This window comes from Somniosus microcephalus, chromosome 11 (genome assembly GCF_052327205.1).
Source record: "Somniosus microcephalus isolate GS21.2 chromosome 11, FLI_Smic_1.0, whole genome shotgun sequence".
Lineage (NCBI taxonomy): Eukaryota > Metazoa > Chordata > Chondrichthyes > Squaliformes > Somniosidae > Somniosus > Somniosus microcephalus.
Window position 1 is genome coordinate 212980389 of NC_140997.1, and position 18156 is coordinate 212998544.

At 47.7% G+C, this 18156-nt stretch overlaps 1 protein-coding gene across 1 annotated transcript in view; it reads right to left on the bottom strand.

The window, feature by feature from the left end:
• Positions 1–283: 283 nt before the first annotated feature.
• LOC147111203 (ciliary microtubule inner protein 7-like) overlaps positions 284–18156 on the bottom strand; it is a 29452-nt gene continuing 11579 nt past the window's right edge. The window contains exon 4 of the mRNA XM_086001868.1: positions 284–2981. Within this exon, the coding sequence (XP_085857994.1) occupies positions 2421–2981 (561 nt within the window). The 3' untranslated portion in view covers positions 284–2420. The remainder of the gene's footprint in view (positions 2982–18156) is intronic.

Consider the following 18156-nt stretch of genomic DNA (forward strand, 5'->3'; position numbering starts at 1 on the left):
CCCGGGGGGGGGGGGGGGGGTCCAATCTCTGACCCTGGGGCCGAGTCGTGATCGCCGGGGGGGTGGGGGGTCCAACCTCTGACCCTGGGGCCAAGTCGTGATCCCGGGGGGATGGGGGTCCAATCTCTGACCCCGGGGCCGAGTCGCGATCCCCGGGGGGTAGGGGTCCAATCTCTGACCCCGGGGCCGAGTCGCGATCCCCGGGGGGTAGGGGTCCGATCTCTGACCCTGGGGCCGAGTTGTGATCGCCGGGGGGGTGGGGGTTCCAATCTCTGACCCCGGGGCCAAGTCGTGATCCCCCGGGGGGGGGGGGGGTCCAATCTCTGACCCCGGGGCCGAGTCGCGATCCCCGGGGGTTTGTTCCAGGCCCGGAGGTAGGGAGGCGGTCGTATCCCTGCGAGGGTTGGATCCCCGACCCCGGGGAGGGCCAGGCTGCTGGTGGGGTAGCTTGTGGGGTCAGGAGGAAGCACTCCTGCTCCTCTCAGCCCACAAGCATTGCTCCCCGAGGCTGTGCTTGCCTCGCTGCAGCTACTGGGAATCGTGAGCACTGGCATCCCCGGCCACCTGCAGTAAAACCTACAGGTTAAAGTGAAGGCTTCAGGCCTCATTCTTATATGTAAATTGCCAATCCAGCTCCTTGGCAGCCCACCCCCCGTCTTGCCTGAGTGAAAGGTGTAAGTGGGCGGGTTGGGGTCGAGGTTCACATTTTTTCGACTTTCACTTCCCCCCACGCCTCCAACCCACCCACTCTTACCTCAGAAAATTCCGGCCGTTTAGTGTAGAGTTTGCCAAGACTCCTAGCTCTCTTTCCATTTCATCCTCAGCTATTTCAGCACCATTCATGGGAGTATGCATGTGACTAATTTTTCCATCTTTTGTGCAGTAATTTGCACTTGTCTGTGTTAAATTTCAGCTGCTATTTAACTGCCCACATACTTATTTCATTCAACTCACTGTAATTTTTAAGCTACCTCCGATTCCACTATCAGTCCTACTCTGGTATCTCCAAGAAAAATAAGAGCATTGGGTTTGTGACTTTTTCAAAAAGAATTATGGCCACGACATTATCGGCACTGAGAGGGTGGGTTTGGAGGCGGGTCAAAGGGTAAAATCGGATTGACAGCGGGGTCCAATCCCGCCATCAACCCACCTCCAAACAATTTTCCCAAGTGTCGGGTCCCCGATTTGCGCATGGACCCAACACCTAGCGACGGGAAGAGGATTAAAGCCAATTAACTGCCTGTTAACAGGTAGTTGAGAGTAGTTGACAGGCTATTTTTAAATTTTGCCACTTCTGCCTCGGGTTTCCCGATGTCCGGACACCACGCCAGGTAAGTGTGGCATGTTGTGAGTCTGCTGTAATGTTTCTGCATTGATGACAGCTGCAGAAGTGATGTGAAGGATCCAATGGTGCACAGGTGAGTTTCAGAGGTCAGAAAATGTTGGGAAATTAATTTTTAATGCATTTACACATTTCTTTAGGTAACAAGTTTTGAAATCAATGTCTAGTGCCACCTCATTGGGAGAACCTCTCTCACCAGTGACAGGTCACTTCTGTAACCTCACCTGCAGCTGCCATCTATTCCAGCCTATGGAGGGAGTCATTGGAGAGCCTGGGTGCAAGAGCTCACCTTTGTACAGTGATTGTCAGTGTTTGCAGCACCTCAATGCTGTCAAACACTGAAAAATCAGCTGTCAAAACAAAATTGTGTGTGGTCCCTTTAAGAAAACTGGCAGATGACGCATCATCAAATGACGTCATCTGACCGGCTTCCTCTTAATTGGCCGGGGCAGGCAAGCCCACAGGGCAGGCTTAACAAGGTCAATCAACGTAAAATCACATCCGTGGGCGGGACTGGAACCCAGAAACCACCTGACCCGCTCCCAAGCCGCATCCATTGACAAAATCGTGGCCATATGACTGAATGAGCTTGTTAAAAATTGTGCTCAAAGTGAGGGATGTTGGTAATGGGGAATGGAACTCATCCCCTTTAAGGCACCCTATTTCAGCAAACAAGCACAGGTCAGGTGTAACATAGCCAGATGCAGAGTAAAACTCCCACTATTCCCCAAACAACATCTTCAGCATCAAAGTCAGAAGCTACTCCACCAGTAGCTATTTTTACCACTTCCCACACCAGCCATTCTGTGGCCTCTCTCTGAGTGAGATGGCCAATTAGTGCCAAATTAGCGACACTTTTCCAGCAATCCCATGAAAATACCAGAGCTCTAAAAAAAACCTCCCAACTTTGTTGCATCGTGATAGGAGAAGTGCTGGCTCAGAACTGTTTGTAAGTTGTTTCCCATATCTTAGAAGGTTGCTAGTGAACCTTCCCCTCATACAATTTCCTGAGGTAACCTGAAAAAGTCAAATGTAAAAATGAAAACACATGCTTTGTTTCTGAATTAGCAGATTATATTCAAACACTGGGGTCATTTTTACTTTCCTCCTTGCACTGATTTGTTCCTAATGGAGTTTTCAGTCGTTCGCTGCATTTGTTTGTGAGACAGGTTGCATTTGTTTGTGAGACAGGCCAAGAAAGGCAGTCAGCGACAGTGAAGCCCTGTGACAATGAGGATCTTGCTCTCCATGTTCCACTTGCTGGCTTTGGCTTGGGGTTCACATAGACAAATGTTGCTTCCCTTTCCATGGGCACGCTCTGCACTTCTCCAGTGAAGACATTTGTATGAACATTTGGATTGGGCTGGCAGTGGCTGTAGAATTGACGATATGTTGTTTGCATCATTTCTGATCTAGGATGGGCGGCTGTTATCAGCCGACGAACACGCGGGGCTATCAGCTGAGGAATCATCACCGCTGTGGATTGTGGATTTCTGTGACGCCAGAAATCTGCTTGGTATGTGGATATTAATGGCCACTGCTGTTGTCCCTCAGTCTGAATTGGAATCCAGGAAATTAAATCTTTCTTAAATTCGTTGCTTCTTCCAAAAGCACTTTTCGCCCGACATATACCCTTGCTCTACAGAAAGGGAAAACAATCTGTTAGTGTTGCTTCCCAAGTATTTGCATTGATAGTCTTCAACTAACTGTACAGTAAATTTTTAAGTAACGTTGTACACCTTGCAGCCCTCCTAGGGTAACTAAAGCACTTGTCATAGATTAACGCCTCTCACAGACATTCTCCGAGTCTTGGCTAGGGTGAGGAAGAGCAAAACTAGAGGCCATCCATATAAGATAGTCACCAAGAAATCAAATAGGGAATTCAGAAGTGACTTCTTTACCCAGAGAGTGGTGAGAATGTGGAACTCACTACCATAGGGAGTGGTTGAAGTGAATAGTGTCAATGCATTTAAGGGAAGGCTAGATGAGCATATGAGGGAGAAAGGAACAGAGGGTGATGCTGGTAGAGTTAGATGAGGAAAGATGGGAGGAGGCTCGAGTGGAGCATAAACGCCGGCATGGACTGGTTGGGCCGAATGGCCTGTTTCTGTGCCGTATATCCTATGTAATCCTATGTAATTTAAAGCTGCGACTATACCTTCACTTTGTACACTAATTTGACATTGGCTAGATGTATAGTAGGGCTCAGATGTGTTCTGCTCTGGGCTACAGAGGAGTTGGCAATGGCTCCTCAGGAAGAAAAGAAAATAAGAATGAGAGAGAGAGAGAGAGAGACATGGGACAGAGTCAGAAAAGATTACGAAAGAAAAAGACAAACAAGAAAGGAGATAAGACAAGAGGTAGAAATTGATCTGTATCAGGACCCAGCTCAATCGTGAATTCTCCAATTAAGCCTGAGCATACTTTTCCTTACTTTGTATTTGTACCATCATTCCAAAATCAATATAATTTTATGTTTTTGTCAAATATTCCTGTAACACAGAATGCAAAAATAGAAACCTGATCCCAACTTGAGACCCATTCCTCATTGGTGCTCTTTCTGTGTACAGCTCTGCTGACCTTTAATTTTTTTAAGTAAAGTCCAGCGCAGTCTTATAAAGGATTTGGGAGCTAGCTGAAACCTGCATGTCAGAAAGTAGCACAAATGAAAATAAATTCACTTTATTGAGGCAACGGAATGTGTAGCCTTAGGGTGTGTTGCATCAAAGTGATTTTCAGTGACATAAAAATGACAGCATAATTTTGGAGCCAGGCTCAAACCCAACTCCAGAGGGAAGCAGTGTGAGAGTCACCCTGGAGGAGTCAGTCTCATATCATTTGGGGTTGACATTGCATGAATTTTAACGATGAAGCAGAGGCTGAAAAGCTGCGGGTCCGACATCCTAACCTGTGCTGAGTTGCGCCCGCTGGGAGCCTCCACCACTGATACCACTGACTTTCCAAGGTTCCTTCATTAGAATGCCAATGATAAGGGTCCACAGAAACCACAGAAACCCCACAGTGCAGACAGAGGCCATTTCGGCCCATCGAGCCTGCACCGACACATATCCCACCCGATCCCCGTAACCCCTACACCAACACATATCCCACCCTATCCCCGTAACCCCACGTATTTAATCCCCCTAACACTAAGGGTCAATTTATCATAGCCAATCAACCTAACCCGCACATCTTTGGACTGTGGGAGGAAACCGGAGCACCCGGAGGAAACCCACGCAAACACGGGGAGAATGTGCAAACTCCACACAGACAGTCACCCGAGGCCGGATTCGAACCCGGGTCCCTGGCGCTGTGAGGCAACAGTGCTAACCACTATGCCACCGTCCAGGGTGCTATGGGTGCATCTTGGACCCCAACAGAAAGAAATGGGAAATGCAGTATTGGCCAGTCATTTGATGCCCCGCCTGACGTAAGAAAACTACTAAGCACTTAGTTTGAGTATAAAACAAGGCTTTAATCAACTGTTTCACAACCATGAGTTTCTAGTTACATCACTAGTTCCTGGTTACAAAAACGTCCTGAGCAAGCTGGGCCCACGCCTGAGTATTTATACTTTCCCTGGACGGCGCCACCAGCTGGCCGCCCAGTGTTATCTCATGAGTCATTTCTACATGAATGGTAAGATTCGTGACACCGCCAACATTACCGGGCCAGAAGAGGGCAAAGGTAAACCTCCATTGGTTCCCTTTATAGGGATATACTGAGAAAAAAACATTAACCCACATGGGGGGGAAGGGGAGACGGTGAGAGGTTAAAAATAAAAAATTGGGAAACCCAACCTCAACCCGCCTCCAACTTCTGGTTTTAACGGTGGTGGATTGGGGGGGGGGGGGGCGGGCGACTAACCTGCTCACCGGAGACGGTCATTCATCAAAATATTTTTACGAGGCTGATTGCCGAAGATTTTGGCCGGAATGGTGCCTACTTGGGCGAGTCTGGTGCGGGCGGTGTCCGTGGCGGGTCGCGACCCCGCTGCTGGCTCCATCCCGCTGTTGAAAATGAACTTGCCTTAATGGGGCCTATTAAGCCCGCCCACCACGTTACCCAGCCCAATGAGAGGGAGCAGGTCTGGTGACATCATTCATGACGCGTTTTCAGCCGGAATCTTTAAAGGGACCATGGCCACATTACATTTGAAGTTTAATCTAACATAGCGCTGTCAGTGCACTACAGCATTGGAGTGCTGCAAACACCGACAATGACTTCACAGAGGCAGAGGGCTGTGTTAGATCCGTGTGTTAATGGAGACACGTAATGCAGGAGTTGATTTAACAAGTGTTTACTGAACAAAGTCTGGAGGTGAACTAACTACACAAGACGCTACACAGGCTTATATACCCGAGTGGTCACTACTGGTACTACAGTATACAGGGGCTTCAAAAACATAGTTCCTCTTAAAGGTACATACACTACAATTCCTCCCCTTTTAGATAAATAGTACATAACATTTTAAGTAATCATTAAATAACATTTTTACAAGAACAATAATATACACATTTGCTGAAGTTAATCAATTACAAATTCAGTCTCTCTGGAGGCTTCCTGACTCGGTCCGGATAACACCTCAGTGGTGTAGTAGGTTTCGGTGGTGTAGTAGGTTCTTTTGGCAAGGTCGATTCGGCTTCAATGCCAGTGTCGGGTTCATCTGGTTCCAGTATCACCGGATCGGAGGTAGATACTATGGGTATCTCTGCTTCATCACTAGGCATATAGAGTTGTGGTGTAGGTTGTCCTTTTTCGGATGACTCTATGATCTGGTCAGCATGGCGCCTTATTATGCTTTCTCCAATGTCCACGGTATACATCAGCGGTCCTAGTCGTGTGCAAATAGTTCCAGGCTGCCATTTCTCGGTACGGTAGTCCCGGGCCAAAACTGGTTGACCTATCTGGAAGGTTCTAGTTGGCCTTTCATTCATGCTTTGAAATTGCCGGTGCTCTACGTCCCTTCTGACGTTTGGCTTGACCAAATCCAGCCGGCATCTTAGTCTTCTATTGAAAAACATCATGGCGGGGGTTTGGTTTGTAACCACATGTGTTGCATTCCTGTACGCAAACAAGAAGTTATCTACCTTATGTTGTAGATTTATGTCTTCATTACCCATGGCCTTTATGGCCTTCTTGAAGGTCTGGACAAACCTTTCAGCCAATCCATTGGTGGCGGGATGGTATGGGGCGGACGTGTAGTGCTTAACCCCATTGTTTTTTAAGAACTTCCTGAATTCTTCGGATACAAATTGCGGTCCATTATCAGAACAGATCTGTTCAGGCAGCCCATTCCTGGCGAATATGGTCCTTAATACTGTGATGGTTTTTTCCGTGGTGGTGGAGGACATCTTTATTACCTCCGGCCACTTGGAGTGTGCATCCACCGCGATTAAGAACATTGAGTCCATAAATGGACCAGCAAAGTCGACATGTACCCTTTGCCATGGAGATGAGGGCCACTCCCATGGATGTAGAGGGGCTTGTGGTGGGGCGTTTTGGACCTTCTGGCATCCTAGACAGCTCTTGGTCATTTCTTCGATGTCTCCATCGATACCTGGCCACCACACAAACGCTCTGGCTAAGTTCTTCATTTTCACTCCACCCAGATGCCCCTCATGAAGCTCCTTTAGCACTCTATCCTTGAGTTTGGGTGGAATCACCACTCTGGATCCACACATCAAGGTTCCTCGGCACACTGACAGCTGTTCTCTTCTTTGCGAGAATGCTGGCAACAGTGGTTCGCCATGTGCTGGCCATCCCTTCACCGTTAAATCGTAGACTCATGAGAGAGTCGGGTCATTTTGCGTTTCCTTTTCAATGGTAGAATTTGTCACCGGTAGACATTCCACTATGGTCGAGTGGAACATCTCCACTGGGTCCACTGTAGGCGCCTCTTCCACCGTTGGCAACGGTAGGCGCGATAACCCGTCAGCATTCCCATGCTGTTTTGTTCCTTTGTATTCTATGTCATATTGGTGTGCCCCTAGGAAAAGGGACCACCTCTGTAGCCTTTGCGCTGTCATAATGGGAACGCCCTTTTAAGGGTGGAATATGGAGACGAGGGGTTGATGGTCAGTCAACAAGGTAAATTTTTGTCCGTGTAGGTAATGGTTGAATTTCTTCACCCCCCACACCAAGCTGAGTGCCTCCCTGTCGATCTGGGCATAGTTACGCTCAGCTGAGTTCAATGAGCATGACACAAAAGCTATCGGCCACTCCGAGCCATCAGGGAATCTATGCGATAATACCGCTCCCACGCTGTAAGGGGATGCATCGCACGCCAGTCTGATTGGCAGTGATGGGTTGTAATGAGCCAACACTTCCCTGGACGTGATCAAGCCTTTGCATTTATGGAAGGCACGTTTACAGTCTTCGTTCCATTTCCAAACTACTCCCATTTGTAGCAGTGCGTTAAGCGGGTGCAGAACCGTCGACAAGTTTGGTAAAAATTTATGATGGTAATTTACTAATCCCAGGAACAACCTTAATTGTGAGACATTTTCAGGCGCTGGGGCCTTTACGACCGCTTCAATTTTTTCAGGTGACTTATGCAACCCTTCTTCGTTAATGACATGGCCACAATATGATATTTGTTTCTGGAAAAATTCGCACTTGGGGCGATTTGCTCGTAGGCCTCGTTCTCTCAGCCTCATGAGCACCTGCTCCAAGTTGGCAAGGTGCTTGTTGTCGTTTTCTCCTGTTACAAGGATGTCGTCTAGGTAGCATTGAGTCTCCGGAATCCCTTGCAGGACTTGCTCCATAGCTCTTTGCCAGATAGCCGGAGCTGATGCCACTCCGAAAACCAGTCGATTGTACTGGTACAGGCCTTTGTGTGTGTTTACCGTGAGATACTTTTTAGAGGCCTCCTCAACCTCCATCTGTAGATATGCCTGTGCTAAGTCAATTTTGGTGAAACGTTTCCCTCCGGATAGTGAGGCGAAAATATCTTCTATCCTCGGAAGAGGATACTGTACCATGTGAAGAACCGGGTTTACAGTCACCTTGAAGTCCCCACAGATGCAAACTTTTCTCTGTTCTTCAGATTTATCATTATTCAACGTTTTCTTCATGACCGGGACGATGGGTGTTGCCCACTCGCTCCAATCTACCTTGGATAACACGCCTGCTTTTTCCAAATTCTCCAGCTCTGCCTCGACAGCTGGACGAATTGCGTATGGCACCGGCCTTGCCTTAAAAAACTTGGGAATTGCCGCATCTTCCACTTTTATTGAGGCGGTGGTGCCTTTCAGGGTTCCTAGTTCCTGTTGAAACACTTCTTTGGCGTTAGCCAAGATTTCTTTTAATCGTCCAGGTATGACGTCATCGTCGTTTTTTTTCTTACTGGTCACCGTCAGTGCCTGAATGGAGTGCCAGTCTAAATGTATCTTTCTGATCCATTCACGTCCCAACAACGGTGGACCACCATCTTGCAGAACGTATAAATACAACTTCTGTATTTCCTTGCCGTTGTATACAACAGGCACCCTTATTTTCCCTCTGGGGTATACTTTCTGCCCCGTATATGTCTTCAAGACAATGGATGTGTCTTTCAAAGGTATATGCGGAAACAGCCGCTCGTAATCCCGTCGACTCATGACGATCAGAGCTGATCCTGTATCTAGCTCCATTTTGACTGGGGATCCCGCTATCGTGAAGGTAACCCTAATGGTCTGGTAATCTTCTTTGGCAATTACATTATGTAATTTGAGACAGCTTAGTCTCTTGTTTCCGGAGTCGCTATCGCTCTTCTGGTCTTCGGAGCTACTGCCTGTCATCATTTGTACCTTTCTGTACTTTTCCTTATTGACCTTTTTACTGTCAGCGGATTTCTTTCCAGATCTGCATACACGTGCAATGTGTCCAATCTTTCCACATTGCCTGCATGCTTTGTCCTTGAACCAGCAGTCCTTCTGGTCATGGGTGGATCTGCCGCAGCGATAACATCTCTTGAAACCCCGTGTCATTTCATGGGTGCCGAAGTCCTGTGGCTTTTGCTGTATCTCTGCAGCTCCTCTTGCTGCTGCTTCGTATGATACAGCCACACTGAAAGCCTTGTCCAATGTCAAATCTTTCTCAGAAAGTAGTCTTTTCTGTGTTCCTTCGCTTAGGAGACCGCAGACGAATTTGTCTCGTAGAGAATCTGCCAGTCCTGCCCCGAATTGGCAGTACTTTGACAGCTTTCGTAATTCGGTGAGGTAATCAGCGTTACTTTCATTCTTGTGCTGATTCCTCCTGAAGAATTTGAATCGTTCCGCTATCAGCAGCGGTGTTGGGTTTAAGTGCTCTTGTAAGGTATCAACAGTCTCCTTAAAATTCTTGTCCATTGGTTTGGCTGGAGTGATCAAGTTTCGTAACAGCCCGTATGTCCTTGCGCCCATCAGATTTAGAAGTACCGATGCCTTTTTATCATCCACTACTTCATTCGCCTTGCAATATACCTCCACTCTTTCCACATATGTGGTCCAATCTTCTATATCACTATCGAAAGCAGTAATATTGCCAGTCTTCGGCATCTTGAAAATCTAAAATGGCGCTTCCTCTGTCCCCGATGGATCAAAATGGCGCCTCCCGCGCTTTTCTTTCTTCCCCGCCGAGTTGAGATGGCGCCTTCCGCGCTTTCCCGCCGCTGCCAACGCTGTTCTCCGCGGTTCCCGTTGCGACCTGCAGTTTTTCGCGGTATTTCTATTTTTTTTTATATATCGCTTCAATAGTTTCTCCGTTACTTGGAGAACCGTTCCCGTCATGGAGCGGACCCTCTGGGACTTTCCCCTCCCTGTGCTCGGTCCGAACGCCGACCTGCTTTGCAGCACTGGACACGCCCTGAGTGCTCCACCCTCTCTCTCTCTTTGCCTCTGCCTCCCGACTCGCTGCCCGGCCCCGTTGCAGAGCCACCCGATCGAGCTCTAGCCCGCCGCAGCCCAGGAACGATCAGTGCACTACCTGCCACCAGCCCGTTTAGCTGGGGAAACCACAGACTGGAGACCAAGACTGGCCCTCGTTTTCGAGTTTCTTCGAGTTATTTATTTATTTATTTATTTATTTTCTTGCTTCTGGCTTCGACCTTCGTCTGAGGAATCGATCCCCTTGAGGTGCTGCCGAATTGCAGGTAAGTTCGTTTCTAACTCGTCGCCACTGTTAGATCCGTGTGTTAATGGAGACACGGAATGCAGGAGTTGATTTAACAAGTGTTTACTGAACAAAGTCTGGAGGTGAACTAACTACACAAGATGCTACACAGGCTTATATACCCGAGTGGTCACTACTGGTACTACAGTATACAGGGGCTTCAAAAACATAGTTCCTCTTAAATGTACATACACTACAGGCTGCACCCAGGTTCTCCGATGTCTCCCTCCATATGCTTATAGAGGGAGTCAGAGCACGCAGGGAAGTTCTCTTCCCTTCCGATAGACGGAAGAGACATCCCCAGGAGACCAAGACAGCTTGGTTGCAGATTGCAGAGGAAGTCACAAGCAGGGATGTGGTCAGGAGGACCTGGGTGCAGTGCCGCAAACGTTTCAATTATCTCATTAGATCAAGAAACGTTAGTACAAAGCCACACCCACCTTCATCCTACTCTGCCTCTCATCATGTCCCCATCACTCTGCCTTCCCTACCCTACTCCTGCACATCCTTACTCACACCAACTTACTTTGCGCCTCCACCCATCCTTCTCTATCTACATTATCCACATTCCCATCTCACTAGCCACCCCTCACACTCACCCTCATCTTAGTGCAATCATACCAACTAATAACACACAAGGGTAGCCAGTTGGGTGTTTTATCCAATGTTTGTGTAAAGTTTCTGTTAATGTGGTGTCAAACATAAAAATCTTTAGTTTCAACACTTTCCGGTCTTGGACAGATTTATGTGCACCTTTGGACGTCGCTTAGTGAGTTGCAGTGAATGGTGCGACATAATGGTACCCCGCAATGGTGATCAGTGTGAAAGGAATGGCTTGGTCATTGTAGGGATTGTAGGGATGCTTTATGGTGTTGGTGTGGGGTGGTGCCAACCTGGCACATCATGTGGCAGCCATATGGGTGTACAGCGTAATGTTAACTAAATCTGGCCATGATGAGGCCATCCTTGGCCTCCCGGGCAGCAATGTGGTCGGGTGCTGATGCCCTCTGTCCTGTGCATCATCAGGTGATTGCGGAGAAGGTTGGTGTTGTTGTTGGTGCTGCTGGTGTGCCTGGTGCTGCTGGTGTTGGGGCGGATCGTGGTCAGATTCTGAGGACCAAGGTGAGACAGTATAAACAGCACCCATGTTGATGGAATAGATGGCAGGTGAAGTACAGATGACAGAAGCATTCTGTCAATGGTGAGGGAGTTCTTCCAATGAGGTGAGACTAGATGGAGACTTTGCTGGAAACACCTGCAGCCTACAGAATCTGTGCTGGAACTGGATTGAGCTACAGCTTCTGCCTGAGGAAAGTGATCATCTGTCAGGTGGGAGCTTTTACTGAACATTTGATGCTGTCAAGTAATCAGCTGGAGCAATGGCCACGGAACTCCAGCCTCAGGTTGACAGACGTGGTTCCCAAGCTGCGTAAATCCTGTGGCCATGCAGGGAAGTTTAAAAAGTAAGTGAAAAAAGGCTCTTAAGTGCCTGTAAACTACCTGATAATTATTTCAATTGGGTCGCCCACTGCTGCTGGTCGGGTTGGCTCCGTGATGACAGACGCGCTTGGGGGGAAAGGCGTGTGGGGGAGCGATCTTATTGAAACATATAAGATTGTGAAGGGTTTGGATCGGGTGGATGCGGGGAAGATGTTCCCGATGATGGGTGAAACTAGAACTAGGGGGCATAGTCTTAGAATAAGGGGCTGCTCTTTCAAAACTGAGATGAGGAGGAACTACTTCACTCAGAGGGTGGTAGGTCCATGGAATATGCTGCCCCAAAAAGCTGTAGAAGCTACATCATTACATAAATTTAAAACAGAAATAGACAGTTTCCTAGAAGTAAAGGGAATTAAGGGTTACGGGGAGTGGGCAGGAATTTGGACATGAGTCTAGGTTCGGATCGGTCATGGCCCTGTGGGTAGCGGAGCGGGCCCAGGGGCCGTGTAGCCTGATCCTGCTCCTGTTTCGTGTGTCTAATTCTGTTAGATTCAGGAGATGGTTCTGTGATAGTGGATTGGCGGTTAGGATCAGATCAGCCATGATCTTATTGAATGGCGGAGCAGGCTCGAGGGGCCGATTGGCCTACTCCTGCTCCTATTTCTTATGTTCTTATGTTCTTATGGCAGCATTTTCCCGACCCGCTGTCAAAAATAACAACTTTCTCACCTGACCCGCCACCAATCATGCCTGCTACCACCCTGGAAAATTCCGGCCTTTATCTCGGTTCCAGATTGAATGCTGGCCGGCCGGGTTTCCCAGGCCTCGGCAACTGAAGGGAGGCAAGAACGGCTGGATGGAACAGAGAAGTGCCTTTCCAGCACTGCTTGGGCTCAGGAGCTGGTATGGTTTCCGCCGGCCCACCAAGTTTACCTGCTTCCATTCTCATGATCGGACCCCACCCTGCGATCGGGTGCCCCCCCCATGTCCGAACCTCCCCCCATCGATGTCCGATTCCGCCCACCTCGCCCCCCCCATCGACGTCCAACCCCTGGCTGTGGCCTGGTGATGCAGGCCTACCCGCCCGACAGCTAGGCAGCCTCTCAATCTGTCTAGCTGCAGCCGTATTTCCATGTTTCCCGGCACCTAAACCTCCTACCCACTCCCTCCCCGCTATTATCGGGGCCATTATCTCCAAATTATTTGGGGGTTCAAGCTGTGTCCCTATCTGGTAGATGCTGTAACATTCGCATATTGAATTATCATTGGCCCGCAGGCATCTGTAAGGAATACCTATTATATTCACATGTAATCACATGCTGAGTTGTCATTGGCCTGCAGGCATCTGTAAGTACTACTATTGTTTTGAAGACCCAGGCTAGGGGTCCTAACTCAATCTTTTCCCCACTGTACTGCTGTGAATAAGTCCAGACCTGATGCTTCATAAAAGAGTTAAACTGTAATACTCCGTTGTCCTGCAATTTATTATTTTTGTACAAAGTATGCAAAACAAGACATGGTGTCAGAAGTGGGATTTGAAATGGACATCGTTGGAGCTCCCTTACCTCGAATGAATTGGTAATCTTTGAACTTACATAGAAAATGGCACAAGTTCAAGCAACATGTGGAGTTGATATTCTCGGGTCCGTTGAAAAGCAAAGGGGAGGAAGAAAGATGCAGCTACCTACTCCTGTGGATCGGAAAGGGAGAGACATTTTTAACACATGGTCTCTCACCGCAGATGAAGCAAAGGTACTGAAAAGTAATTTTGACCGTTTTGAATCATATGTGATGCCCGAGACAAATACGATATTCACTAGGTACAAGTTTCAGGAGAAAGTACAAGGAGCTAGTGAGTCGTTTGAACAGTTCATGACTGAGTTAAAACTGCTGGTAAAAGACTGTGAATATGCAGAAGATAAAGATGAGATGGTCAGAGACCACATTGTGTTTGGAATACATTCAGATAAAGTGAGAGAGAAACTTTTGAATGTGGGTCCAGGCTAACGCTGGACAAAGCTATGGACATAGCTAGATCGCACGAGATAGCCCAAGCACAGTTGAAAACCATAACCGGCGCCACGAGCAGCTCGAGTGAACAGACGCAGTTAATAGACACACACCAAAGAACACCGCTCAGAGAGCATGTTTCAGAACAGAAAAAACAGAGAGAGTTCTAAAAATGGGTGACACAGACATAAAACGCTTCAAAAACTGTGGACATTGTGGAAACAACTGGCATGGGGAAAAGGAGCATTGCCCTGCCAAAGGAAGGCAATGTGCTAAATGTAGTAAACGGAACCACTTTGCTAAAGTTTGCAGGACTGTTTTCAGAAAAGCAGTACACACAGTGAGTGACAGCCAAATGCCAGATAGAGAGCCAAATGCAGAGGAACTGTTTATTGATTCTGTGTCACAGAAAAAACAGATTTCAGAGACTGAGCAAGCTTTTGCCGATATTGAGATAGGAAAACAGGGCAAAGAGCTTAAGTTTAAACTAGACATTGGAGCTCAGGTTAATGTAATTCCTCTGAGCGAGTATCACAGCTTGAAGGATGAGTGTGAGCTACAGCCCACCTCACGCAGACTGACCAGCTATAGGGGTGAGCAGCTCATTGTAAAAGGCACATGCGTGATGAAATGCAAGTACAAAGAAAGCGACATGATGTTGGACTTTTACATTGTTGACACTCAAGCACCTCCAGTGCTAGGTCTAAAGGCATGTTTAGACATGGACCTCGTCAAGCTAGTGCTATCATTGACAGCACCAGTTGAGAAGCAGACAGTCATGGAGGAGTTTGCTGACATTTTCAAAGGAATCGGACTATTCCCAGGTGAATGCACTATTTATCTTGACCCAGCAGCAACCCCTGTGGTTTGCCCACCGAGAAGGATACCCCTTGCTCTACGTAGTCGCCTGAAGGAGGAGCTGCAGAGCATGGAGAATACAGAAATGATCATCCAGGAAACAGAACCGACAGAGTGGGTCAACGCGTTAGTAGTGGTTGAGAAACCGTGTACAGGCAAGCTCAGAGTCTGTCTCGACCCCAGAGATTTGAACAAGGCTATCAAACGCCCTCACTACCCTCTACCAACGCTAGATGACATCACACCCAAGCTAGTGGGTGCACGTTACTTCAGTGTAATGGACGCACGATCAGGATACTGGACTATCAAGCTCATGGAAGAGTCATCTAAGCTAACAACGTTCAACACACCATTTGGACGCTACCGATTTCTGCATTTACCATTTCGTCTTATCTCAGCTCAGGATGAATTCCAGTGGAAGATCGACGAAACCTATGAAGGCCTCGACGGAGGAGTCGCAATCGTAGACGACATCCTCGTCTATGGCATGAATAGAGAGGAACATGACCGGAACCTCCGTGCGATGCTACAAAGATCACGGGAGAAAGGTATCCGGCTCAACCCCGAGAAAAGCATAATCGGATCCACCGAGATCAGTTATTTCGGGCATCGCCTCTCAACTAATGGCATTAAGCCGGATCCAGAGAAAATCTTCGCCATCAAGAAGATGGAGCCACCGAAGAACCGCGCAGAGCTAGAGACAGTACTAGGCATGGCTAACTACTTAGCTAAGTTTGCCCCGAGCCTCTCCAAAATCAACGCACCCATGCGTCAGTTGCTCAAACAATCCAATGAGTTCCTGTGGGACAAACAACGTGACGCAGCATTTCAGAAAATGAAAGACCTAATCACTAGAGAACCAGGACCAGTTCTTGCCTACTTCGACCCCAACAAAGAGCTCAGACTACAAGTGGACGCGTCAAAGTACGGACTAGGCGCAGTATTACTACAAGAACGAAAGCCCATCGGCTACGCTTCCAGATCTCTCACAGACAGTGAAATCAACTATGCTCAAATCGAGAAAGAGCATTTCCACCAGTATGTCTATGGCCGACAAGTCATTGTGGAATCCGACCACAAGCCCCTCGAGTCAATCATGAGGAAACCACTAGCTGCAGCCCCACCAAGGCTACAGAGAATGATCCTTCAGGTACAGAAGTACGACTTCACAATCATTCACCGTCCAGGCAAAGACATTCCTGTCGCAGACACGCTCTCCAGAAAGTCTCTTAGCTACCAGGACAGCAGCCTCAGTGAAGGCATGGATGTGCAGGTGCACATGGTGTACAACAGCTTACCTGTGAGTGACTCAAAACTGAAGGAGATCCGAGCAGGAACAGAGAAAGATGCACAACTCACACTGCTGAGCAAAGTCATACATGAAAGATGGCCTGAGGAAAGGAGTAAATGCCCTCAGAGCATATCTGAATTCTGGAACCACAGAGACGAACTGTCACAAATCAACAGAATCATCTTCAAAAGGGAGAAAATCATCATTCCTACCAGTCTCAGGGAAGAGATGTTGACAAAAATTCATGCTGGATATATGGGCATGGAAAAATGCAAACAAAGAGCACGTGACATTATGTTTTGGCCCAGAATGTGCAAACACATTGAGGACATTGTCGGAAAATGTTCCATTTGTCTAGAACGCCGCCCATCAAATGTCAAAGAGCCCATGATACCTCATCGTATCCCAGACAGGCCCTGGCAGGTCGCGGCAATGGATCTGTTCACATGGAACAATGAGGACTACATAGTGACTGTTGATTACTACAGCAGATTTTTTGAACTGGACAAGCTTCACAGCACCACATCTGCAGCTGTGATCCACAAGCTAAAGGCAGCCTTTGCCCGGTATGGCATGGTAGAGACTTTAGTCTCAGACAATGGCCCCCAATACAAATCAAAAGAGTTCGAGTCATTTGCCAAGGCATGGGATTTCACACATTACCCTCAAAGTAATGGCCTTGCTGAAAAAACTGTCCAGATTGCAAAAACACTCATGGACAAAGCCAAAGCGGACAAAAGAGACCCCTACATCAGTCTCCTTGAGTACCGCAACACTCCGGCTGACAACTTCAAGTCACCAGCACAGCTGTTGATGAGCCGCAGACTTCGCTCAATCATTCCAAGCACCAACCAACAGCTACAGCCAGAGGTTGTCAGCTGCAAGCAAGTGCATACAAACGTGTACAGAGACAGCAACACCAAAAGAGATACTATGACAGGTCAGCTAGACTACTGCCACTGCTGCACAATGGAGAATCCGGCAGAATCCATGAGTATGACTACTGGAAGCCAGCAGTCGTCATCCAGCCAGCTGACACTGAGCGATCGTATCACGTCCGCACCCCAGAAGGACAGGTGTACCACCACAATCGCAGGCACCTCCTGAACACCAAGGAACAACACCGTCATTCTGACGAGAGGATCAGTTCAACAGAGTGTGATGAACAGAGCAATACACAAAACACATCATACTTACCTGAACCTAAACCTGAACCTGATTTGTTGACTGATTCAGGAGCATGCTCAGTTCCATACCACACAAGGTCGGGACGAGAGGTCAAGCCTAGTGTTATCCTTGACTTGTGAACTGTCAAAGGGTGTAGGCAGATCGCTGCCCTAAAAAAAACTGTACATCGTTATTGAAACGTTGAGATGTTTTCAGTGCTAGTTAAATGCTGAGTTTACTTATATGTTTATGCTACCGAGAACATTATGTAGAAGAAAGGTTTAAAAGTAATGCATAACATTCTTCTTTTTAAAAAAAGGGGATGTAACATTCGCATATTGAATTATCATTGGCCCGCAGGCATCTGTAAGGAATACCTATTATATTCTCATGTGATCACATGCTGAGTTGTCATTGGCCTGCAGGCATCTGTAAGGACTACTATTGTTTTGAAGACCCAGGCTAGGGGTCCTAACTCCATCTTTTCCCCACTGTACTGCTATGAGTAAGTTCAGACCTGATGCTTCATAAAAGAGTTAAACTGTAATACTCTGTTGCCCTGCAATTTATTAGTTTTGTACAAAGTGTGCAAAACAAGACAGATGCTAGGCCGGATCCGAGAAAACTCCAAACCTGGGAATCCACTCCCCGGCGATGCTCCCTCTGATGTGCGTGACTTTGTTTAGGGTGGGTGGGAGTTCTGGCCCAAACAGTGTACTGCCTGGCTGGAGAGAATTCTGTTGCTCACACTTTGGGACTGGCAGCTGCAGTATAAATGCAACCTTGGAGGCACAATGCACAACCACTGAAACCCTGCTGTTTTTTTCCATTGATAGCCTTTTGATTTTCAGGACAGAAATGATTGACAATAATTCAGAATTCAGGGCAGAACCCTGGATCAAGACAAGAACCAAAA